General features: G+C 38.4%; 1 protein-coding gene across 1 annotated transcript in view; it reads left to right on the top strand.

Moving 5' to 3' along the window:
* unc5db (unc-5 netrin receptor Db) overlaps positions 1-27,980 on the top strand; it is a 200,444-nt gene that overhangs the window by 111,244 nt on the left and 61,220 nt on the right. The window contains exons 9-10 of the mRNA XM_084729244.1: positions 6,405-6,767; positions 17,210-17,294. Coding sequence (XP_084585370.1) covers positions 6,405-6,767; positions 17,210-17,294 — 448 coding nt within the window. The remainder of the gene's footprint in view (positions 1-6,404; positions 6,768-17,209; positions 17,295-27,980) is intronic.

Raw genomic sequence — 27,980 nt, 5'->3', positions numbered from 1 at the left:
AAAAGACGTAACAAGATGAAAATTACGTAAAAGACATCATAAGGGGAAGACAATGTAAAAGAAGCCACATGACGAAAACAAAGTAAAAGGCATAACAAGACAAAACAGATGAAGCAAGTAACACAACAAAAAAGATGTTACAAGACAAAAATTAAGAAGACAAAGCAAACAAACAGAGGAAGACTCGACTGTTGACAGTCAGTAGAAATGTCCTTCACACGGCAACTTTTTACTTTTATACTTTGAGAAAATTTCAGAATCTGCACTTTTTCACTTTTACTTGAGTAAAGAAGTTTACTTACTTTACTTATCTGATTCTAAACAGGTATTTATACTTCTGCATAAGTAAAGAATGTGTGTACTTTAGCCTCATTTACCTCTGTTTTTCATAAACATTGCAGGAAATTAAACACTTCCTGTAAAGACGGAGGGGAAACACCCCAAAAATGTGTTTAATTGCGCATCAGTAGTTTTTTAATGCCTAATAATCACAAGGAGAAAAAACCCTTAAATTCTTAAAGAAGTTCTTAAATGCTTTCGGATGGCTCTGTGCTACCGGAGCGGCTGTAAGGCAGAGTGCTGAATGAGTCTTTGGACCTGACCCTGTCTCTCTGCATTACTTCTCCTTCTGAGTGATTTTTAATCAGAGGCCCAATTCCAAACCTATCCCTCAAGGTATTCAACCTGAGGTACATTTCATTAACTTCTCTCATCTCACCACTGCCATTCCATTTTCGCCGCGCCATTCTTAAAGATGCACACTCAAGCGATAATCAGATCATTCTCCACTCGACCGGAGGGGAGAAAATTTAGCAGTGATCGAATGTCAGCTGCAGAGAGGTAATGTCCACTGGGCTGCAGCTCTGACCGAGAGCTGGAATATCCACACAGTCGCCCGTAGGTTCTCTGTCGCTATCAAGCTGTTTAGAAATGAAAAATGCATCTTTCCATTTTTCATGGAACATTATCATGGTAGCAATGATGTGAAAATATTATTCTGTATATTTGCTCATGCTTTGTATGATGTATAATGCAGGGGCAATCAAGGAGCATGGTGACCTAGCTGATGGAATACATGAGCAGTAACACACGGGTTCAATCCCAGCAACAATATTATGTACACTGAAATGAAACCACGCTCACAGTTAAAGGGACAGTTCACCCAAAAATGAAAATTCAGTCATTATCTACTCACCCTCATGCTGATTGAAGGTCAGGTTTAGTTTTTAGTTCACAAGACACTGCTGGACTTTCACAGGGAAACAGTGTTGCGGAATCTCCCAAACAATGGAAGTGAATGGTGACCAATTTTCACATATAAATAAACAACAGAATAAAAACATAAAATGCCTCCATACTGTTTGTTTGGTTTAATCCAAGTCTCCTAAAGCCTTGACATGTGTAGTTGACTACAATGACTGAATTTTCATTTTTGGGTGAACTGTCCCTTTAAGGCTAAAATGACTATCTGTGGATGGATGTGGATGGATTTAGATGGGGATCAACAGAAAATGGCCGCCATTTATTTTGAAAAAAACAAGTAAAGCCTCTGTAAAGCAATACAACAGAAAAATATGTTATTAACCACCCATCCAAATTTGAATGATCAAAAAAAATCAACACTAACCCCAGTATTTTCAAATTAAAAGTCTATCAGCCTTCCCTTGGGCTTTTAATATGAAAAAACAATGAAGAAGCATTGAGTTGTGACAGCACCCACATCTCTAAATGCTTTCATTGTTAAACCTGAGTGGAAACAGAAAGAGAGTTCAAATAAACCAGCATTACAAAACAGTCCAAAGTCTTTAGAACAACCTTTTAGAGGGAAGGTTTGTTAGTGTACCTAACTTGCATTTAGAAATCTCTTTCCCCCACATCCTTTATTACAAGCACTCCTTTAACATTGTTGACAGTAACAAACATGTAAAATTAGGTTTCAAAATTGTCCAAAAATAAGCACTTTTCACTCCTCTCAAGTGCATGGGCACTCTATGTAGCAGCTTTATTAAACTTTTCAGACTTACATGTTTGAGCCACCAGAGCCAGAGGATGGTGAGCTGCCCAAGAATCATCCTGGTCCTCTCAATCTACAACAGAGTGGTATTTTTTAAAATTAATTAATTAATTAATTTATTTTGTTCTGTCGGTTTGTTGGAACTGAACAGAAATAATGCAAAGTAACCAAGTTACATAACTTTGATATTATGATACTTGGATGAGGTTACTGACTACATTTATTACAGGTAATTTGTAACTGTATGGAACACATTTATTCATTTAAATTAACCCTCCCAACCCTGACAATAACCACTGAAACCTGGATTCACATCAGTTACATCAGGTGTATTGTGAGGACTAATTATGTATAGAGCACTTTGTATTTAAAGACAGCATTTTGTGCTTAAAAGTAGGAATTTAGTGAGTTTTGCTCTTTGCTTTAAGGCCTTTGCACATGAAAACACTGTAGTGAAAAGTGTAATCAATATAATAATTGATTATTTATTAATCAGGAGAATAATTAACAGATTATTCATTAATTATTATTATTATTTGTTGCAGCCCTTTAAATTGTAAATGTTTTTTTGTTGTTTTTTGTTTTGAATTTATTTGGAATTAGAGAGGCATTGCATTTGCTTTGTGAATATATTTCTGGTAATATTCTATATTTTAATATGCTAGACTTGTCTTGTAAAGACAGAGACAACAGGAAAAGTTGAGTTATGAAGACCAAGTCAAAACCAACACACCCCATTATGCTCATCACAAATCACGCCCCCGGTAATTAACGATTTCCCTAAAAATAAAACAACATTAGCCTCCCGCCTTGCAGCAGGCAACAGCTGGGCAGCAAGGACTCAGTGACTTCACCGTTATCTTGGCACGGCTCGTCCAGGGGCACCACATGCCTCAGCCTGCCAGATCGATGCAGCGCCGCTCCTCGCTCCGTTTGGCAGCGTCGTCACATCTAATGGCCACAGATGAAGACCCCCCTCCACAGGCTGTTGGGTCCATACTGGGCGCTGAAGGACTCCCCTCATTTACAGAGCAGTCACCTACACCCCTGCTGGCCCTCCCTCCTGTCCTTCAGGAGGACGACTCGGCGTCCAGAGCAGCTGACTCCAGCAGATGGATTATGGAGATCAAGCTGTGTGTGTGCTTGGTAATTAAATCTAACGCTCTGACCGTGGCTGCAAGCCCTGGACCTTCTGCCCAGGTTGTGCTCCCTTACCTCTGATGCACTGGTCGCCTGCCCGGACATGTTGTTTTAATTGGTGCTGGAGCTTCGCTGGTCACCTGCAGGAAATTTGAGTAGAAAGAGTCCAGAGATGTGGCTCTCATACCTGGTTTGAACCGGACTAGTGTTACTTCAGGATATTCGGGAATTTTATATTAATTCTGGAGATTAAAGGTGATTTCAATCTCAAATCTGCTATGTCTGCCTTTTGTAAAATAGAGTAATCTACTGTATTGTGCTGCGGACAGAAATCCCCTGATAATATTTAATCCATGCAAGCAGAGTGGCACATATTCTTTGCCTTTTATCTTTCTCCTGTCACGAAAAATGAAGGAATTCTTGGCACGTACTTCAGCTTTTCAGCCTTTTAAAATATCAAGTTTTGCTTTGCTAAATCAAGAAGTGACAAAAAAAAAAAAAAACTTACAATCTTGACCTCGTTTTGTTGAATCTGGGACACCAGTGAATTGCATTATCCCTCCCATGTGAATGCTGTTGAGGAAACACAGAGGTTGGGCTTTGATTCATTAATTAAACGAGTTCCCCACATAATAAGAGTCCCATGTGAGCCAGGCTTTTAGGTGGCTGTGTGGCTGTGCTATCTCTCCCAGAGACAGTAGAAGAAGAAGTAGACAGAGCTTCCTGGTCTGAAAAGTGAAGCCAATGTCAGAATGCCTTAAACCTGCATTCTTAATAGTGGCCAGCAGGGGGCGACTCCACTGGTTGCAAAAACAAGTCTGATTGTATTGAGTCAAATATGAAAGTGAGCCTCCTTCAAACTTGATGTATGACCTCAGTAAACAGTTTATTAATGAATTTATGGTCTCAATCGCTAGTTACAAGTCTTCTTCAACACAGCATGATGTTCATTTGGTAAAATATGGTCCTGGATTAGAGTAAAACACATGATAAAGCAGGGTATGCTTAAAGGCTTGTGTCATTCTCAGTGAGTCTGTCCAGTGCAACACACACTACAACACACTCAGGAAACAGAATTTAGTTAGTCTAGAGGAAACCCCAAGATTTGTGAAACCCCCCCGAGATTTGTACATCTCATTTCCGCATTGTGCATGTTGTACAAATTAATTATGCTCTATAATGTAACAGTACTGTGGGTAAGTTTAGGGACAAAAAAACACCTGGTTATGGTCAGGGAAAGATCATGGTTCGGATTAGTTGCTCTTGTGAGATCTTTTTGCACATCATGGGTTTCCTTCCAGATATGACCAGGTGGCAGTCATTGGGCCTAATGCAAGAACTGCTCGTACAAACAGATTTGTTCTTAACTGGTGTGTACTTGTGGTATTCACCATTTTTCTTGTATTTTGAATTTTCTTTCAGATACGAATACAATTTCCCAGTGGACCTGTTGTAGAGTTGTGCAGTCAGTCTGCTGGTATCCAAACCAAAACCAAACTTTGAAAAATAAATGACATTTCATAATTATGTTGACATTTTCCTGTTTGACAACATTTCAAATGATAATATAATTGTAAATTTACATGTAAAGCCTCTCATCATTCATTCAATGATCTATTATTACCTGCTGTCAGGTGTATTGGCCATATATCTGCACATGTAGGTTTATGAATTCTCTGTCCATTGAACATCCTCACTTATTCTGTCCTCTGTCTCCATGATAAAAACTTTCCTTTAACCCTGTCCTCTCACTGCAGTCATAGATTGCCCCTTACTGTGGCTGTGGCGAGACGGGTTTTTTTGTTGTTGTTTTTTTTTTTTGTCTTTAGTCATTTTCATATCAAGGCATTTCGTTTTTATTTCAGTGATAGTCCCACCCTCTGGTAACACAGCATTAAACAGCACTCGCTTTTCCTGTTTCTTTGCTTTAGCAGGTCTTTTAATTCCACTGCTGTTAAAATGACATTTTTTCTTTTATGGATCTCTGAAAACAGGATGTCAAACTCCGAACTCGTAAACTTCTTCTTTTTTCTCTTTGATGCCATTTTCATGAACACTTCCTGACACATGGAGCAGGAAGCGCAGCCATATATGGTATTATTGGAACATCAATTATGCTAATTTACGAGTCTTATGCACGTGCAGTCCAATATGCACAGGTGGATCATTTACACAGTTATCTGATGTTACAAGCATTTGTTGAATTTGACGTGGTGTGTTTGTATGAGCACTATGTACGAAAAAAAGAGAAATTTAAGACAAGAATATGAAAATGTTCTTGCATGAGGCCCAATGTGTTTCCGGTTTCCAACAAAGCCTCCCAGAACCAGATCAAACAATAAAACTAGTGGTGATCAAATATGGATCAAGATTCTGTTACTATACTGGCCGTTTTTTGCTGAAAATGTTTTCAGACACATCATTTAACAAATTAAATACTTGATTAGGTTCAGGGAAAGATCATGGTTTGGGTTAAAATGATCCTAACCTTTCCCTTCTAGACATGACTGGTGGCCATAATTGTGTTTCCAGATTTCAGTTGAGCTTCCAGAAACTTAGATCAAACTGTCAAACTAGGCAGTGTTGATCAATGGATCAAAATTATGTTATTGCATTGCCTATTTCTTGCTTTAAAAGTTTTTAGAAACATAATTTAGCGCACTGTTTAGTTGTAATTTGAAAAAGATTACAGCCACATGGCTGCGGTTGTGTCTAGAAGGGAAACCAAGATTTGGCAAACTCTTGCGATATTTTTGTATGCATTGTTTCTTGATTTTGCACATTGTACAAGTTAATTGTGTTCTGGAATGTTACAATGCTGTGGTTGAGATCTGGGTAGTTTTAAAGACAGAAAACATGGTGTTACAGTTAGGAAAAGATCATAGTTTCGATTAAAATAATCACTCTTGCAAGAGCTTTTGCAGAAGCTCAGATCAAACTAGGCAAATGTGGGTTAAGATTATGTTACTGTGTTGGCTATTTGTCACTTAAAATATTTTTGGAAATCATATTTTGCTGTGCTGTTTAGTTGTAATACAAGACAGATTGTATTGTTTCCTGCTGAATGGACAAGCCAAAACCAAGCACTGGTAGTTCCATTCTTGTCTGCGCTGCAGATGCAAAAAAACAAGATGGCAACCTCCATAATACCAAACGCGAGGCTTCAAAACCCTTGACCACAAACCAATGGGTGACACCACAGTGGCTCTGTCCAGTAATTCTACTGTCTATGATCTCTCCATCTCTGTAGGCAACCCGCTGCTTCTCAACTCCTCGATGCAGCCCGACTTAACAGTGGGACGGACTTACAGCACCCCTCTCTGCTTCCAGGACAGCACAGATAAAGAGCTCTTTGACCCTCTGCCAGACATCAAGGTCAAAGTTCAGAGCTCCTTTATGGTTTCACTAGGTGTGGCCGAGCGGGCGGAGTTCCACGCCAAAGGCCCTGCCGAGACCTTCCCACGGGACCTGAGCCGGGACTACTGCAGCACGGTGGACAGACGCAAGAAAGGCCTGCTCACCCTCAACGGACCCTTCAGCGCTGGCAAAGAGCAGCTGAGGACCACCGGCATGTTCGGCCATCCCGGAGGACGCCTGGTGGTGCCAAACACCGGTGAGCTTCACAGGCAGCAGATAAAAGCACAAGCTTGTTTTGTGAGGAAAAAAAAAAAAAAAACACCGCCTCAATCTTTTTCTTCCTTTTGGTGATCATGAAAAGCAGCTCACACACTGTGCACTTGGTCTCCATAATGAGAGGCTGCAGTAACTTCTCATTAAAGTAGCCATTGCAATCCAGTGCTGCTTTGCATGAGGTGCAGTCTCCTCAGAATGTTTCGCAACACAACAAACATCTATCATTTTCCACCAATTTTCTCCACTTCTGTGCTCTTTTGTTGTTGTACAGTCCTTTGTTGAGTTTTGTCAGCACACACACAAAAAAGTGGTGCACTGAGCTTTTCTCAGCTCTGGTAGGTGGTACACTGCCGAAAAAACATCCAAATCACTGGTTTTCATAACAGGTATGAATTGAATAGAATAGAAAGCAACTTTATAATCATATTTTAACAAAGTGCAAAATCATCTTAAACAGCACAACATTTTACTCATAAATGAAGTATTCTGATAGGACATAATCAAAAAAACAATCATGCCATCAAAACATGAAATAGAATACTAAGATTTGCAACTTTTTGTTGTCTTTGTAAAGGCAGACGATGCAACATTGTGTGTAAATGCACCATGCAAATTTGGTCTCTCCTCCCCAGCTTAATAAAAACAGAAAGGAAAGGTGACCTTTAGAGTGAATTAAGAACAAAACAGTGAATCAGAGATTTAAAACAGGCCAACACATCCGCACAACGTCAGATTTTGTGTAAATACAGCCGAAGCGATCCTCAGCCTGCTTTGCTTGTGTATGTGTAAAACTGTCCCTGCAGCTCTCACAGATAGAGAGCAGTGGAGAGAGACAGAAAATTAAATGCAATCGTTGGTTACAAGGTTTTTATAGGGTCCAGTCTTCAAAATTTGCTGGGGGCTGTACACCACTGCCCAAAGACTGAAGCCCAGAAGCTTACCAAACAAGACGAAAAAAGAAAATACAGGCAGAGGGCAGATACAGACACCATCATGCACTTCTAGTGGGTCATAAATCATGATTTAGAGGGATTATGTTTCAGTGAGTCTACACATTATATTTTAGGAAAGTACTGCATAGTATGCCTTTAAAATGCTGATTGCACTTGAAATTAAATACTGCATTTTCAGTTGCCAAATGCACCCTATAGTATCTCCAGGAATTCAGGGTCTGAGACTGAGGGGATAAAAGATGAGAACTGTCTGTCAGGAAGCTTGTGGCTTTACCTCTTCTCCTGACAATACAAGTCAGTCAGCCTGCTCTGGGGTTTACCACTTATTCTGGCTGCTGGTTAGGCCAGCAACTCTCGCAAGTCTGCACCTGAGCCTGTAGTTCACGTGGTAAACATGCAAAGTGGCTCCTCAGTCCAAGTTGCTAAGATTGAAAGATGTTGTTTTAAAAAGCTCAGACAGCAGTGCAGGGCTCAGTTTCCCACATGGATCCTAAAGATCTGATTTGTAAGATTTAGGAAATTTAGGAGGATGTTTTCATTAGTGTATAATCAATAGTACATTAACAGACATCCTACCAATTTATTGTAAGTTAAAAGTGTCTTAAATATTTGTTATTTTTTGTTCATTTTAATGTACCTTTAAAGCTGCAGTTGGCAATATTATTTCATTATAATTTTGGTTGAAATAACAGATTTTTCCCATTGCATGCCAGTGCAGTTGCATGTGAATGTCAAGTCATTGTTTATGGTGAATTATGTCAATTGAAGCAATTAGCAGGAATACTCAGTTTTCTTGGACAGTTGAGCAGCACTGATGAATGCATTGCTTCTATCTACCATCAACACTGACTGCGCGTCCAAATGAAAAGTGACAAAGTTCCCCTTTCATGCAAGGCTTGCTTTAAAAAATGTGCATCTGTAAGTGACCACCCTTTACTATATATATATTTTTTTAAAGGGCTTAGTCTGAATCATACATCCAATCAGGGTTAGCTAGCAAGTAACTAGCCAATCACAGCAACTCGATTCATCCCTTCCTTTCTGCTGGGCCCAGCAGCACTTTCACTGTTATTTCTGCCTCTCTGAGAAGTCACCTTATTACTGTATCACAAATATTAGAGCATCGAAACGCTCCTTAGAAACCATATCGTGAGCTGTTGCTAAGATACATCAAAGCCGTTGTCAAGGCAGGTCGCTGTTTGTTATTCCTCCATATCTTCGCTGCCTCACTCAGGCAAAGAGGGGTCACACTGCCTTTTTGTCCCACCAACACAAGTGGAGCGACTGAAGGAGTTTGCATGGACTGTTACATTTGTCGGCAAATCAACAGTCCAGGTGTACGGTAAAATTTACAAACACCTTCTGCATTTCTTGTTTAGGTAACCTTTATCTGGTGTGGAATCATCCTCTTGCGATCATCTTTAAGGCTGAGGGTCATTGTCCACAGTCTGATTAGCAGCTTTAGCAAGAACAGAGTTGGAGGCTAATCTCTAAAGAGGGTATGCATGAGATGTCATAGTATGCAGAAGAAAATGTGGTTACACCCACTGAGTGGCAAAAAGATGACTGAGTGGCAGTGTTAGCATTTAGCTTGAATGTTGCAAAAACAAAAAAAATCCATGTAAAATGAGTAAGAGCTATATTATGATTGATTGTACAGGACTATATTTAGAGAAATAAAACAGCGCTCCCTAAAAGTGAAGCAAAAGCATTTTAATTGCCCCCTGGTGGCTGGCTGCAGAACAGGCCATAAATCCAGTTTCCCCACTGTTAATGGTTGTGACGTGGGCCACGTCAAATAGCACACGTCAAATAAATTTTTCCAAAGATGGTTTGTGTCATTTGAGGTAATTCTCTTCATCTTGATGTTTGTTCAAGTGTTCGTTTCTCAGATCAGTTTGGATTTAACTGGTTATTTAATTCCTCACTACTGCGCAGACTTTGGCTCCAAATGACATCACCAGTGCAAGATGGCAGTGCTCGTATTCGGGATATTTTGGCTTCAGTTTTGAACAGTGGGAGGAATTGGAGAAGCATCATCCATCTTTTATTTATATCATTGGTACAAATGGATTTAGCAAGAAATGGGGTGATCTTTTTACAGACTGCTAAAAGCTAAAGTAAAGAGAAGCAAATGGATTGCTGTAATTCACAGAAACAACTGGAATCCAGATGCTGAAATGTGGATTTGCGGTTGCATTTTGTGTCAGTTATATTGGATTTTTGTGGATTGTGGTTGGATTCTAAGTTATATACTGTGTTGACTAATGTTACTCATCTTATAAATATTTAGCATCTATTGTTTATATTCCATATAACTGAGTCTTGTGTTCTACAAACATCCATTGGACATAACTGCAAACATCAGTGCTGCTGCATGCGAATGTGTCTCTTTTATAATGTAATAAAAATCAAAATATCTACACAGACCTGTTCGCATACAACCAGAATATCCTTTGTTGTCCTCGTCACAATCTCGCCAGCCAAGCATCCAGGTTTTTGCATGCCTTCAGGCTTTGCTTTGTGCATTTCCGGTCGTCTGAATGAGGTATAAATGTCAGAAAATGGAACTCCTGGCCAAACGTCAATGTTCATGAACCACTGTTTCTTTGATAAGTTGTAAAGTCTAACCACCTTTAATTTAAACAGATAATTGTTGGTTTTACTCCAGTCATTTACCGCAATTGTGTTGCAGGATATTTTGCTACTCAGTCCTGAGGGGTCATTTTCTAGCGCCATTGTAACATCAGTGCATACCCTCTATAAACAGATATTTGCATATGAACACATATAAATGTTAACAGCTTATAAAAAGCCACATTTTCATTACATGATAGCCGTTGGGTTCCGAAATTGCATTTCGGCCAAGACATTCCACCTCTTTTGCTCCCCCCTTGTGGACTGTTTACCTGCATGCATCCGAAGCCCACTCAAACTTGATTGGTCAGCACTACTCAGGTGACCAAAATCCTGTCCCTTGCCCACAGATTCAGCTCTCAGATATCTGTTGATCGAGCTCAGTGTGGAGGAGTCACTGCTGTCAAATGCAGCGCTCACACAGCTTGTCTGCAGGGACCACTATTCATAGACTGAATAAGCGACCATATGCAGCACTTAACTGCAGATTACGGAAGCTTTCTCGCCACTTTAGTGACGTGGAACGGAAATAGCAACGTTCATTGCATCTGTACTGTTAACATAACTATTAAAGTCAGTCTTTTTTTTTTTTTTAAATGTTATTTTTTTGGCATTTTTGCCTTTATTGACAGTGACAGCTGAAGGTATGACAGGAAAGGGGGGTGAAGAGACAGGGGATGACATGCAGCAAATGAGCCGCAGGCGGGACTCGAACCAGCGGCCGCTGCAGAGGACCAACAGCCTCAACACACGGCGCACACGCCCCACCGACTGAGCCACAGGGGCGCCCCAAAGTCAGTCTTTTTAAATGGTGGACTCACACAAACTAAAACAACAAAGACATATTTCCCTGCTCACCTCTAGTAGTATCCAGTCAGATAGATAGTTTTAATTTATTTTGTTCACGTTTTGAGGTTTCTGCCTCTGAGATTTCTGCCTCCATCCCAAGAAAGTGGTGACTGGAATCATTAGATGTTCACAGAATCGAAAAGTGACATTTACAAAATTTAGCAGCAACACTTTTTTTTTTTCAAAAACAGTGTCCTGATAATCCACAGATCACACTTTGAAAAGTTTCTAAAAGGTTACAAAACAAATGTGAGGGGTCCTGAGATAATTAATTGGATTGCAAAAACTTTGAAACATATTCTGCTAGAACACCTTATTTTTATTTTTCACAATGTTTTATGAAAATTGCTATTTTCCTGAGAGATACTGAATAGTTTTATACCTTGGGGTCTCTAAAAGTTATTCAAATTAAACTTCTGATGGGGAAACTCACCAATAAATACAAGTAATAGTAGTAGCAACAGTAACTAGTAATAGAATGTGTGTAAAATCTAAAACCTATGACAAGAGGTCACAAGTGGAAATTAAGTGCTACAGAGCAATGTTTTTTGCATTTGTACACATCTCTTTGTGCTTATGCATGGAATACACCCTGCACACTGGTGATGCGGTTCACTATTCACACTCACTAAGTACTTGTTTAATCACACAGAGAAGAAATCTGCAGATTTCTGAATATTCAAATGTTACACAAGTCAGAAACCCCTGCAGGTTAGTGTTTTAATCGTACCTGAAAAGTTGAGCCTGTCGAGGCCCGATGCTGACAAAATTCCGTTTGAGAATGACCCGAACCCGACCCTCATTAGCATATTTCAACCCAAACCCGATTACAGCCATACAGACATTTTTCTTAACAAACTTTCCTCTATGTACCAAATAGTAGGAGTTTTCAGTAACAGGGACAATACATGCAGGTAACTGGAATTGGCAATGACTAAATAGGGGAGAAAAATGAAAACAAATAAATAAATGAATAAATAAATAAATATACTACAACCTGAACCCGATGTGAGCCCATGATATATGTGAGAAATAAGGCTCAACCCAAACCCATCAGATACTGTCAGGTACCATCGGGTCCTGTTGGGTTCAGGCACAGGTCTCAAGCTCTAGTGCAGGTGTAACTGGGCTTCCTGAACACTTTCAGGGTTGACTGACTAAGCTGACTTGAAACTCCTTATCCTAGCAATATGAAGGCTACAAACAACCAATAATGCAAATTCATATAGGAGACATTCTTTCTATTCAAAATGTTTTGAATAATACATGTTTGTCTAGTCCTTAAATATAATACACCTCCCACTTATTTTCAAGCTGAAGTTTGAAGCTGAAAAAGTAATCTTAACACTAGAAGTGTCAGATTTCCAGAACCACTAGAACAGCCATAAGCTGTCATTTTGACCTTTGACTTCCAAACTATATTATCTCTTATGATAAATACCAAACTAAGAAATCAATGCATTTATTCTATTACTTTACATTTATATAATGAAATAACCCTTAAATGTAGATTTTGTATTTATATTTTTTATCAATATTCATGCCATTACATGTGTAAACTGTAATGATTATAATATATTCACAGCAGCATTTTTTCTGTAGGATAATAACTATCAGTGATCTGATTCAAATTGTAGATTAATCTAGACTTACTCAGAGTGAGAAACAGTTAAATGTATTTTAGATTAGAAAGACGTTATTTTAACATTCATGGTAACAAATTTCCACCTAGAACAATCACAAAAAAAATAAGCATAGCCTGTGGAAAAAAGCTGCAAATGAGTACCAAAACAAAACCAGAAAAGTTGGAAACATTGCTGTTTACTTTGTTTCAAAATTTGAGAGTTTAACAGAAAATTTCAGGGAGTTATAGGTACTCCAAAAAGTGTTCCAACCATCCCTACTTTTTTGAAAATGGAGTCTAATTTATTATCATTTGTATTTTAATGTTTGGAAATTGGAAATCGATACCACTTGTGAAGTTTTACTGACAGAGACAATGATAGTTGCTAAGCAACTAAGATGCATCTCCAACTGTGCAAAAAGTAACAATATAACAGCGGCAATTTTTGTGTGGTCAATATGACCACTTGTGGCCCAAACAGACAAAAATGATCACATTATCTCTGTCTTTTGCAACTGCATGATACTTTTTAAGGGAGTCTGGGGATACTGTGGTTACTATTTCAGTGGTGAAATCAGCTGAAACAGTTTGTTCAAGCATCCTCAATATTCATTTTGGTGAGAAAGAGTTCACAAGAATACTTTACAGGGTACCTTTAATGTGTGTGTGTGTGTGTGTGTGTGTGTGTGTGTGTGTGTGTGTGTGTGTGTGTGTGTGTTTCCAAATGCATATGGGAGTTGAGTTTCCTTTATATTCTCTCCTTTATGCTTTGAGTGCTCACAGCCACTGTAGAGAAGTGAAATAGCATTTGTTTGTTTATTATTTGGGTGAACTGACCCTTTAAATAGTACATAGCATAGCATTTCACAACAAATGCAGCTGCAGTTGACCCCCTGTTGGTTGAGAATCTTCACATCTGTCATATTGTTCCATCACTGCGGCACAGCCTCTGCTAACGCCTGACACAGAATGTTTATTTTATCAAAACAAACTAGTTAAAATGCACTTTTCAGAGCTGGACGAGGTTTTACAAAATATTCACTTTCAACAGATCGAGCCGCCAAAAACCAGCTTTATCTGTCATCTCCCACTCTGCTCCTCCGAACCTTTTATTTGTAAAGCAGGGCTTTTATGTGCTCCCCTCTCTTCAATGTGAATACGTCGCCTTTCGCACAGAGGCAGATGAATGGTGTCAGGCAGCAGTGGCAGGCCGGTGTCGCTCTGCACAAATCTCCACTTGCTACTTGAAAGATGTTGCATAATCAGAAGTGTTGCAAGTGTGGCTTGTTGGCAGATCAGAGTAATTAGAAAGACTGTTTCAATTCTTCTAGATCGTGTCGTACAAACTGTTTACAACTTAATGCAAAATCAAATATCGATTCATGCATCTATGCTCTGTAGACATTTATTCTCATCCAGACTGAGTCTGCAGATTCTGTCTTTGTCTTTCTGTCCTAAAAGTGACACAATTTAAAAGAAAAACTTGTGATTACTTAGATAATCCTGGATTAACATCCTCTCTGTCATTTCAGCCAACAACATATTGTTTCAGAGCTACATTCTTTTTTTAAGTGTCCTAATTTTTGCAAAGTTTTTCTAGCCTGTTGATCCACATTCAGTGGAGATCCAGACTCCCTTGAGAAATAGTGTTGGTATCCATATAGCTGGTCGATTTGAGACATATTTGATGAAGTGTTCCTCAACTCCTGAGTGCAAAGTCAGATACTGATGCAACTGGAGGCAAATCCTGAGAGAGAGAACGAATCGCCTTTGAGTCAAATCTGTAAGGTCAGAAAACATCACACCAGTCAACCAATCTATCTATCAAAATTCAGCACATAGTAGATGCCTGTGTGACTTCAGTTTAGCTCTTTAAACCTGGTACCGATCACATGTTCTAAGCACCAAGTGAGCATCTATCATTTAACACTAGAGGTGCTGCACAGAATTTCACACAGAAGTTCCACAACTACAAGAACAGCCATAACCAACCATTTTGACCCTTGACTTCCAGCCTTATTATCTCTCATGATAAAAACCAGAAGAGATTCATGCATTTATTCTGTTAGTTTATCTTTTTAAAAATAGCAGCAATATTTTATTATTTTTTATTTTAACATTAATAATAACAAATTTCCACCTAGCACCACCACAAAAAATAATCATGACCTATAGAAAAAGGCTGTTGTTCTAGTGTTAATAATTAAACGAAAATTTAATATAATATGATAAATATTTAAGAATTGGGCTCTGAAACTATCAGGGATATAATAGAAATTCATTTTCTCCCCGAACTTCTGTGTCATGCAAGATGTGATTTTGTATCATGGGAAATCTCCACTGGAGAGACTCGGTGTTCTTGCATATTCCTCCTACACCATTTATTCAAACCTCATCAGATTAAAAATGTAATAAAACGAAGAAACTGGTGAAGCACTTTTACTTTGTGAAACATATTTAACAAAATTAGTCATCATTTTTTCATTTTGTTCGACTAAAGGTCATGAAAACAAGTTTATAGCAGAAATTTATACACATCGATTCCAAGTGCTTCAGTTAAAGAAGACATGGAGACAAAAATAACTGACTAAAAGAAAACTAAAAGAAGAAAAACTGCATTCAATGTGACAGAATACAATGCACTATAGATAATAATCACCTGAAGTTTAATTCCAGGTAATAAAAATGGGTGTGTTTCCTTTGAGTTTTATTTTAAATATCAATGGAAACTGTTGCAGCCCTCAAACATCTTATAAATCTGACTGATATTTGGCATTTTGTGGCATCAATAACAGGCCTGCTGAGTGAGCAACAATGGAGAGTGAGATCTCGAGCGGAGGGAGATTCATCCTGCCAACTTACTGCAAACAAAACAAAATCGTATTACTAATACCAGATGAAGGATATATATCAACCCAAACCACAGAAAGTGTTGTCAAAATACTGTTGGATCAGTAAAGTGGATTATATTACTAACTTTGAAAACTTTGAAGACCTCTAGTGGTGCAACATGCCAGTTCATCACAATCTAGTCCAGAACAACAGGGAGTGGGGCTCTGAAGACTTTGCATACCCCTGCTCCCTTCCGACTACTGTCACTGACAACATAATAAATCCAAATTTTATTTTTGGACTGGCCCCCTCCATCATAGCCACCTTGTGCATTGGCCTCTGCAGTATGTTGCCAATTTTGTGCACATTGCACCAGAGATCACTCAACCATGTTTCAAAAATGGAATATTTCTGAAAGTAACAAAGGAGAACAGTATCAGCAATGATTGCCAAAAAACAAACAAAACATAACTCCTCTCAATATCTAGAAAAATGCTAAGATTTAACTTAAAAACTCAAGTCCTTTTCGAGTCATCCATCATGTCATGAATTCCAAGTCAAAATCAAGTCAGGTCTTTTATCAATATGACTCAACACCCAGTCTTGAGAATTGGGAAAACCATATTTTTGGGGGGTTGATTTTTTTAGCCCTTTTTTAGAAGGGCTACGGAGTTGACATGTTAGGGTCGAGACACATCTGATTGCAATATTATTTAATGAATTTGTCCAAAAATAGAAAGCTTACCAGTGCTTGAGCAGTATTCCTGTCTTCTTTAAACCAGGAAGTGAGATGGGGTCCACCCCGTTCATGCCTGAATCAATGATGTTTTTGTAAAAATCTGACAGAGTTGAAGGAAATCAGGGACACAACTCTAAAGGACTAACATTTTCATTTAAAAAAAGGATTTTATAGTATATTATTATAAAGATTATAATAGTACATGTTATACCTGTACATGTTATATTGCTAATTTTAGATTTGTTGTTAGTTTTGTTTTTTGGTAGCACATGTTTTGTACATTTGCAGCTTGACTCGAGTCAAGTCATGTGGCTCGAGTTCTCCTCCTCTGTTTACCAAACAGCAGCAGGTCAGACAATATATGAAGTATTATTTTTGTAATGGTAACAGGTTAATTATGTATTTTGCCTTTTATTTTGAAGGACACTTAGCTCAGTGGACTACTGTTTTAGTTGAAACTGTCTTCTATCTGGTCTTCTATCACGCTGTAATATATTCCAGATGATCAGTTTTTGCCTGTGCCATCAGAAATGTCTGATTTTTTTCATTGTATTTCTGTTAAAATTCCCTGTATTTCCCCCAAAAGTCATATGTGAATATTTGATTTTGTATCTCAAGTTTGGTTTACCTCCTTCTTTCATATGCCACAGTTGAATCAAGTAAAGTGAAGCCCTCATACATATTCCCATAACCCCTGCGTGTACGACATGCTGTAAGCCCTTGTTTTCCCCTCCACTGTCAGTGCTGTCGGAGTTGTTGATGTTGACACATTTGTGTGTGTTTTCCAGGGGTCAGCCTGCTGGTGCCTCATGGAGCCGTAGCTGAAAATATGTCCTGGGAGATGTACATGGTGATCAATCAGGGAGAGGCAAGGTGAGGCCAGAGTTTACCCAAATACCATTTCAAGCATCCATCTGTCTGTCAGTCTCCCTCTATCTTATCATCCATCTCCCCCGACTCCTCACGCTCCGTCCTCACTGTCCTGTTTCTTTCTAATTATTTACCGTCCTGCGTTACTTCCATCACAGCTGCAGGGTTTAGGCAGGAGGACCTTCATTTCTCGACACTTTGTTGTCTTACTGAAGCAGATTATGAAGTTACCAGTTTAATGTGCTTGAAAATCGGTGGCTTAATTACAGCAGAATTAGATTCAAGCACGCTGATGTCAAAAAAATATGTTTTCTTACTGTTTATTGTCTCTGCTTGATGAGCCTGTGTTATTTCTTATCATGCATACTTCATTCATTCTTTCCCAGTGTGACATAAAAATACTTTCATGCTTTATAGATAAATTAGAGGATTTATTGTCATTGTCTCTAAAAACTGCAATAGGAATGTTCGGCCAATCTGAACATGCTGGTGTAGTAAAACATGTTGCTTTTCTTTTTCATGGATTTTCTTTCAAACATGCCTGATCTATGCCAGATCCTGCGCATCTATGTGTATTTCACGAGCAGCCAAAAAATCTGAATTTGCTAAATGTTTACAGCTTTGAAAAGCAAAAGAGCTGAATATGAAGCTGCACATAAATTTGCCATCAAAAGAAAGCTTTACTTCCTTCTGATAATGAATATTTTTGTCTTACATTACACACAGCCTTTTTGGTTACACTTCACGTAATGCACGTTTATAATGCATTCTAAACATATTTTATGTGTTATAATCTGTTTATTGCACTGTATAATTATAGTTAGATTTAATTACAGTTATAAGTACTCATAAATATTAATAATACTGTCGAAAAATGATCATAACACATGATAAAGTATTTTCAATTTTATTGATTCACAAAATACAGAAAAATGTTCTGTGGGTTTGTGTGTGTATTTTATCAATACATGCCTCAATATCATTCATAAACACATTGCTTTCCTTCAACTTTTCAAGTGCACCTGATAACCTGATATTATATTTTCTCATATACATTATAAACTCAGTTATCATAATATTTTATAACTGCCAGTCACTGATTTACTTTATTTTGCAAGGAAAAGTATTATAATACACTAATGTCACCCCTAATAATTAAAGGTTAAATGAAAATAAATGATTAATAGCAGGAGTACATTTAAGAAAATAATGTTATTGTTGTTATAATCACATTATAATTATGGCTGTCAAAGTTAACGTGTTAATAACGCGTTAACGCAAACTCCTTTCAACGCCACTAATCTTTTTGGCGCACGATTAACACACATTCTGTTATATTGGCCTGACCAATAGTTTGAATCAAAAGTGAGCTTCACTGTCACCCAACAATGTAAACAGGTTTGTCTGTTTATGCGACTGGCTTAACGCAAAGAAATAGCAGTATATGAGGAGCGACTCTGTCTCTCCTCTTCATCTCCTCTGTGTGTGTCGGTGTGCAGTTTGTTGTCTGCTGTGGTCTAAAACATCCTCACTGATATAAATGATCCTTAACACAAAAACATGAATTTCGCACATCGTTTCATCATTATATAGACTGGGCTGAATAAAGGTGATTTTTCTCCTCAGAGGACAATATTTTATTAAAGAAATAAAGTATTATTAACAATAATAATACTAAATAAATAAATAAATTTTAAATCTGAAGCCTGCTGTGGGTCATAGAAGCTTCCATTGACTTTTCTGATGGAATTTTTAGTGCGTTTTGGCCTTAATGTTAAATTTAGCAGGTCAATATGCTCATCTGTGCCTGATGGACTTGGGTTTGTCATGTTATAAGAGCAGCATATTTTTTTTTATGTCAAATGCAGTGCCTTTGAGGGTTTCTGTCATTGGTTAATATCCCTTTTAAGGTACATTTTGAACAAATAAAAAATGTGCGATTAATTTGTGATTAATCATGATTAACTACAGACACTAGTAATTAATTAATTGATTAAATAGTTTAATCGATTGACAGCAGTGTTTTAATGCATTATAATTAATAATGCATTAAAACACTGATTAGAATACATTGCAAAATGATTATAAAGCATTAGAACTATGAGAATGGTAGAATAATAATACACACTACAATTACACTATGATCCTTGCAAAAAATTACCAGCAGTTCTTAAGTATTATGATCTTAACTTTTTAAATCATTAATGTAATGTGTTATGATTGTTGTTACAAAGCATTATTGATATTTATGAATACTTAAAAGTCTAATTATAAGCAGATTATAAAGTATTATAAGTATGTTTATGATGCATGGGTGTAATATAAAGTGTTATTGCACTGGTAATTATTTTTTGGGTTTTTATTAAAACACTGTAGTTTCTAGCAAATGTTACTTTAACAGGGGGCAGAAGTGCACTTGTTGGAGACTATTTTCAGCAGCAAATTAATTGACATTGGTCATCTGTTGAGTATTTGGGGCAGGAGAATGGTGTATGAGGGACTGAGTCAAAATAAACTACATTGTGTGTATTCATATGAAGGAAAATGTCATTTTCAACTATTATTCAGATATTCTGAATTTGTTAAAGGTCATGTAAACTCTTATACGACTGATCAATATTATTCATGTTATAGGAGCACTCTGGATGTTTGCAACATATTCTGTACATCTCAGGTGGTGTTATTGTAACAGTTTTTGATACAGGGCATCTTGGCTGTTTGCGCTCAGCTCTGTGTGTTTTAACCAAACCAACTAGCCACAAAATAAACATCCAAATTTCTGGTAGGAAGACAGAAAAACCACCCACTTTTAACCATTATGAAAGACTTGGATATCAGCAGAGTTTTGTATGTGCACAAATATCACATCGCCGACCTTTTCAAGAAGGTTGTTAAACAAATGAAAGAGGAGGCTGTGTTTGCAGAGTCAAACAAGTCTGCCACTGTTAGAAAACTTTCAAAAACAACTATTTGAATGCAAACAAGCAAAATGACTCAGCGACTACATCCGCTCCACTTGTCCATAATTGTAATATTATAAAGTGTGCATGGTTGCAGTAGTGGTTATCATCTTTTTCAGAATATTTGTGCATGTAAATGTAGTGAGTGTGGCTCATTGATGTGTTTTTACTAGCTTTTGGTCAATGAAGTTCTATGGTACAGAGGAAGAAGATATATCAGGCTTGTGTACACTTGTTAGTAGGACACATTCAATGCTGGTTTCAGGTTGGTTTCAAGTTAAATTTTTTTTAACTTTGACCTTGTTTGCTGCTGACCTTTGAAAGCGCAACCAGAGCTGATGGTCAAGTCTTGAAGGGAACCCCACATGCGCAGAACATCTTGCAAGAGTGATCATTTTAACATTTGTGCAACATCACAATGAAGAAACATCCTACAAAAAACTTGTGAAAGTTTTTCAAATCAAGAACCCCCTCCCAGACACGACTGAAGATACGTGTTTCAATGTCCCCCAAACTCTATAACACAACAAACCAGACTATGATATCGTTCGTAAATGTAATGCATGGTGAACTGTGGACAGTCAGGTCGGACTATGAGATTTGTGAATCATATAGTTTATGAATTTAGCTAAATCCAGAGCAAAAGGTAGCTCAGCTGTTTGTACACCCAGCAGACAGGACACCTGCTTCACCTCTCTGCGCCCTGCCTTGCGGTGAGTCTGGAACAATTTTTTTTATCATGTGAAATAGGGATGCACCAATACCACTTTTTTTTCAGACCAAATACAAGTACTTACATTTGGGTTCTTGCTGATACCGAGTACCGATACGAGTACTTAATAATACTGTTAAAGTTCTTACATTATCTTTAAAAACGTGTTTTATTCTCATTAGATGCTCACTTTCTAAATGTAACAAATCCCTGTTGCAGTTTCCTGCTACAATTGTAACCATAGTTACTGTACACATTACATTTCTGGGTTATTTACTGATTTTGTGTTCCTTATTAAGCTGTGTAGTTTACTGTGTACATGATATATTTCAGTATAATAATTTCACAACATTATTACGGACTTGCAGAATTAAGTTTACTGTTACAAATTATGTTATATATGATAATTATGTCATTATCATTTACAGCATTTTAACTAGTATTTTAATGACACATTTACATGTGTAGTATTTAAGTGTCTTCTTCTTGTCCCTCTTGTGTAAGAGCTAATTAGTTCCTACCTGCTGCTGCTATTGTTTAGGGGGGACAGGTATGAGTGTGGTGCCATGTGCAATAAAAATGTTTACCCTGAGTGGAGTTGGGTGTCCTGTGCTGTCAGGACGATTTGATGAAGATTAAGTACACAAAGAGAAGTTGTAGCAGCTTATTATGAAGAACAGAGGGTTACAGACTGGCGACAGCAGTGTTTTTTCTTCATCTTTGGATTAATTAGTCGAGACATTCAACTAGTTGATGCTCACCGGGACTTATTGGACAGCGGCTGGCTGTGGTCTACAGGTGCACTCTGTGTATTTATTTCAGTTTTACATGGACTTGGACATGGAATTTTACAGGAAGTTTCCAAAGTCACTGCTTCTTTCTGTGACATGGTATCAGGTGTGGAGTGTCGGAGTAATTTTATGAGTACAAATACCAGTACATGAGGACAGTATCAGACGGATACCCAATGCTGGTATCGGTATCGGTGCATCCCTAATGTGAAGGCCCCTCAAGGAAAATGCAGAATATCACCAAACCTATGCTTGAGCAGTAGTATGACAAAGCTGCTAAATACCCTTTGCTTGCATGATAATCCTAAAAAAATAGTTAACTTAGAAAAGAATAAACAGGTGTGGAAGTAACAAAATACAACTAGTCACATGATTGCAAATACGTACTTGTATTTTTATCAGTATTTTTTCAAGTCTGTAACTTTACTCTTAAGTATGCATTCCACAATTTAATCTATGTTAGTTGTTTAAATCATAAATTAGTACTGAGTAAACCTACAATGTGAATTAATATCCAAACCGTTCATCTGTATTTTTGTAGCCAACGAAGTTAAACAGACCAGTGAGAACCATGACAATACTGACAATATCTTTGAATGATTTTGATCACAATATTAATCATTATTAATAATTGTAGTGGTAGTAATGGTGGTAGTTGATAAGGATACTTAGAGCATGTTAGACAGGAAAGGGAACGAAATGAGATACTCAGGTCCCAGTGCAGGCAGTAGCAATAATAAAACCAAGACGAGAAGCATGCAATAAAACACCATCAAAATAATACCAGCAAATAAATATGTAAATATAAGTATAAAAAAGACTGTAGAGAACTAAGTGGGCCCAAAGTGCAACTATGCACAGGTGAACTGCATAATAAAAATAATAGTAGTAATAAAAACTGGTACAGAACATTAACTATGGACAATTTCAGTGCAGTCATCATCATTCTTGGCCCTAAAATAAATAAATAATAAGTGTATTTGTGGGCAACAGTTCATACAGCGAGTTGATGTGTGACCCTCCCCATGGCCATCCCCACATCTCTGTGTGTTTACAGGCAGGCTGTGTGACAGATGGGCCCAGCAAGCACTGCAGCCTATCTCCCACTCCCTATAGGAGTCCTCTAGATGTCACGATATGGGTGTTCATTTCCAGAAGCCCCTCACAGGTGGTAGTCTGGGCTTTGATGTCCCAGCTGCTGCAGAGAAACTCAAGTTCGCGCTGCACGACCCCGGGGGGGATCTGCAATAGAGTCCTTCATTTAGCCAACACACTCATAGGAAGCAAAGTCAAACCTCCAATCCTCCAATCTCTTTTTTCTGTCACCGCCGCTACTCTGCCGAGAGTCAATATGTAGTTATGTACTCCACTCGGTGTCAACAATGTGGCGCTCTGGGAGAGAGTCACGACCCGGGAAGCTTGTTTAAACGATGATGAATGCAGTGATGAATGGAGTGTGGTGCACTGATGGACATGCACAGCGGAATAGAAGGCGCAGACGTCTCCCGAGGCCTTTCATCTTGGCAGTACGAGCATTATGTATTCTGATCACAGCTAGGTAATGACCCTTGGATGGACTGAGCGTCTCTCCAGGGGGGTTTTGCATGCTCTTCCCCGTGGAGAGCCACAAGGGTTTCCAGTTTCCTCTGAAGTGTCACTGTTTATTCACACTGTTCTGCTTGAACAAAGTCACAAAAGAAAAGAGACCCCACAAAATAGACACATTAGTGGTGAAAATGACAGGGCTGCAGATCGCCTTGACACCGCACTAAAATAATAAGATGTGGACAGCGCCCGTCATATAACAGTCATTCCATTTTCCCTTTAAAAGAGTTATGATACATGTTTTTTACAGACCTCAGAGAATGCAGAGCAGCTCTACTTTGGTCTCAACAAGGTTACAATATGCTAAACCACAGACTGTAGAATTAGTGGACCATGATGTCACCCATCGGTTTGTGGACTACTGCTTTAAAGCTTCAAGTTTGGCATTATGGGGGTCATATGTTTCTGAACACATTTTAAGTGAGAAATAGCCAATATAGCAACAGGATATTGATCCATATTTGATCCACGCTGCCTGATTTTACAGTTTGATCTGAGTTTTGGAAGACTTGTTGGAAACCAGATACACAATGGCAGCTTTCAGTCGTGTCCAGAAGGGAAGGATTAGGATGATTTTAAATGATGGAGAACAAACTGTAAAACGAGGCAGATCAACTATGGATCAAGGTTCTATTGCTACATTGCCAGTTTCTCGCTTAAAATGTTTTCAGAAACATACTTTGGTGTACTGTTTATCTGTGATACAAGAAAGATTACGGCCAGGCAAACCATCATTATTTTCTTCTGAATGGACGAGCCTAACCAAGTTTATTGGTCGGTAAGACTGCCCAGATTTTAACCACAGTGTTGTCACATAAAATATAATTACTTTGTACAAAGTGCACACTGAAGAAAGAAGACATACAAATCTTTCCAGGTTTTCACCAAACAAGGGTTTCATTCTAGACACAACCATGACCACCTGGTCACAAAGTTTCTAGTATTACAACTAATCAGTGCACCAAATTATGTTTCTGTGAACATTGTAAGTTTGAAAGAGGCAATGTAGTAACAGACTATTGAGCCATATTTGATCAATACTGTTTAGTTTGACAGTTTTACCTGAGCTTCAGGAGGCTCCACTGGGAACTGGAAACACCATGGCGGCCATATCAAGAAGGGAAGGGTCAGGATCATTTATAGTGAGTAAGGGGGGTCATTAGAGTCACTTTATTCGAATTGCGTTATCAGCTTGGGCATTAACATGGAGGAAGCTGCCCAGATGAGAGGTGAAACGTCTTCAGTGAAACCTCAAGCAAATCCAGTTGCCTATGCTCCTGCAACGATAAGGGTTCCCTTCTTGGCATGACTGCAGCCATCCGGTCATGATCTGTCTGGTATTACAATTAAACAGTACACTAAATTATTTTTCTGAAAGCATTTCAAGTGAGAAATAGGCACTGTAGTAACAGAATCTTGATCCATATTTTATCAATACCGTCAGGTTTGACAGTTCGATCCGAGTTTCATGAGCCCTGTGTTGCACTGGATGGACTCACTGGAATGACTTGTCAATCACACGGCAGCCCCACCCCAAAGCATTCCCTGCATTAGCATGTATTTTACTATGAATAGGACCATAATTAAGAAAATGAACATCATGCTGTACAGAAGAAAAATGTAAACTAGGGAGTGAGACCATAAACACATTAGGGAACTGTTTACTGAGTTCATAAATCAAGTGATAAGTATGGTTATTTTCATATAAGACTCCTTTTACTCGCCCCCTGCTGCAACTTAGAAGGAATGCAGGTTCAAGGCACTTGCACATTGGCTTTGCTTTTCAGACCCAGAAGCTCTTTCCGCTTCTCCTACTTCTACATTGAAACCCATGAATTGGTTGCTTTTGCAGCAACTCCTCTTAAGGAGAGTTCTTCAAATGTACTGTGCATGTGTAATCCATGATGCCTTCATCAGTCTTTACAAGAAGGTCTGGAGCTGCCTTCATCTCCAGTTATAGATTCTTACCTGACAGCATAAAGTGTCTGCTTCCTCCCACTGGTTTATCCACCTTTGAAACACTTCAAAATATTTCAGACTCCAACCTGACAGTATTTGGTTTGGACCACAGAGGTGCTTTTCAAGTGCTTATTTTTTCCGTCGCTCTGTGTAAGTGGAGAGATGTTTACTGTGGACACCCATATTTCTCCCTGTGGTCTGTTGTGCTTGTCATCTAGCCAGCTGTCAATCACTGTCTACATCCTGGCAGGCCAGGGGACATGCAGAGAATTGTATCCTTTCTTTCCGCGCTGCAGTGTCCAGCCCCAATCCCTGTCCAACCTACTTTTCCGCACCCTGACAGGGGCCCATTAAAGCTTCTTTTTAGAAAGATGTGTTCTTGGAGCTTTTCAAAGGCTCATCTAAATCTTTTTGAAGGTGTGGTTTTGCTTAGGTCAGACATATTCCCTTTGCCTCCGAGGTTTTATGAGCGCTTTGTGTTGCGAGATAAATCCCTCAACCTATTGAGGCAGAAACAGCTTTGTCCTGGTAGGAAAAGATCTTTTAATGGTGAAGCTAGTTTCCATATGTGTGCTTTATGAAAGAGACCAAGTTGGACATTTGGGACGTTGTGCTGCATGTTATTTATTGTTGTCCAGATGCTAACGGTTAAGTTTTATTTAATAAATCAGCAGTGGAAAAATTCTCACTACTCACCCAAAGTGCACTGCAGTTCAATAGAGTTTGAGGGCTAAAATGATAATCTAATATACATGGTTGTCAGTAGGAGTGCACCAGTGCGTAGGTGTGACACGGCTTCCTGCTTGGATGCCTGGCCCCCTCTAGTCAGAGTCCAGGCTGCCCACAGTGGCTGACCCGGCTGATCTGTTTTTTCTGGAAATGGCAGCTCCCGCTTTAAGCCATCAGCTCTCATGGTCCACAGATCTCACAGCACAGATCTCTGGATGGACACATCGTTCACGGTTTCAGTCCAGAGCACACAACTCTATGTCCCCGTCAAGGTGACTTTTTTTTTTTCACGCCTAGAAAAAAGGAGATGTCAGACTTCAAACTGAGATCCATCTTGATCTGAAATGTCTCACCACTCCAAAGGTAGAAGAATTCATCTATCCATCGACTGTACTGTTGAGGACAATGACTTTCACCCCTTCTTGCCTGTTATACTGTCTGGATTTGTGATGTGGCATTGTTCTAGCATGTATGTTTCTGTGTGAATAACTGGAATGTAAAAGCCAGCCAGCATGTTAGTCAGACTTGCTGAATAGCAGTCATGTTCATAAATTTACTGTGATAACTATAGATTAGTATTTCCAGCTCATACACTTTTATTATAATTGAGTTATTCAGACACTCTAAGAGAACTGAAAAATTTACAGCTGACACCCAAACGCACTGAAAGCGATAACTGACGCACTTCATTTGACATGTTCTCATGGTGCACTTCAGGCATCAGATTTGAAATTCCAACATCACCAAATTTTTAGGAAAAGGTCACTATTTATGTAATTTATTTCCAAATAGCATATTGTCATTTGGGGGAAACTTTTTTCAGATCAGTCTTCATATGATGTCATACAAAATGATGCACAGTATTCATGTTTTCATATTCATTTGAATGGCCAGGATAACTAAGATAACTCACTCTGAGAACATTTTACTCTGCAGCAGACAGGCAGAGACAGAGAGGAGAGAGGAGACAAGTGTATATAACACAGATCTCTCTGTCAGTGTTAACAGAGACTCCAGTCTGCAGTGTAGTTCATATTTTACTGATAAACCACAGAACTGAATGATCAGAAAAGTTTTTATATCACGTCATTGTTCACATATGTACATATCCACATTGCACACTCCCTCTCTCCCTGCTGTGAGTCTGCATCACACTTTCTTAAATCAGATGATAGTTTTTATAATGCCTGGCTTTACATGGTGCTGCAGCCCCATCAGCACGCACCTCTTGCTTCTGTACCTTTTTTTTAAAAAAAATCCTTTTAACTTTCTTCAAATGGGTTCTGTGGCTGCAGAAAAGAAAATCCAAAATCAAAACAAGGTCAGAGTAGAGGCATTAAGGCAGTTCAATGTGCATCGTAAGACTTTGGTGAGCATTTGGTCATTTAAAACTCTCTCTCTAGATTCTTACACTGTGGCCATGGCCTTTGTTTTACTCAACTGCTGAAAAACCTTATATTTAAAACTTGGTTCACTGACATTTTCTATGAAGGTCATGTTCATGATGCAATGTAAGCACATTCATAAGACATTATAATGTGTTTAAAATGCTTTATAAAACTTGTTCATAATCATGCATGCCAATTTTTAACAAGGTATATTAAGTATTATATGTGGTGAACATCCTAAACATCAATACTACCTTATAGCATGACTTGAGCTTTAGGTAAAGTGACAGTGCTATATAAGGTAATTATGTTGTACAATATTTATAAGACATTATTCCCTTTCATTCGTTTGTTTGGACATTTGTTAGTTCTCCATATAGCTTTATAACTGGCTAAAGTAATGGTAGTTATAATGTGTTGGTTAACCTGGTATTATATTCTTCTTTCAAACACTTTTGTCACTTTAGCATGGAGCTACAAAGTGTCATGAATATAATACTTTATGTTCACCAATTATATCACTTTATGAGCTTTGTTATAAGTTG

The sequence above is a fragment of the Lutjanus erythropterus genome, chromosome 10 (assembly GCF_056507025.1).
Source record: "Lutjanus erythropterus isolate fLutEry1 chromosome 10, fLutEry1.hap2, whole genome shotgun sequence".
In the NCBI taxonomy this organism is placed as follows: domain Eukaryota; kingdom Metazoa; phylum Chordata; class Actinopteri; order Lutjaniformes; family Lutjanidae; genus Lutjanus; species Lutjanus erythropterus.
This window is presented reverse-complemented; position numbering and strand designations above follow the sequence as displayed.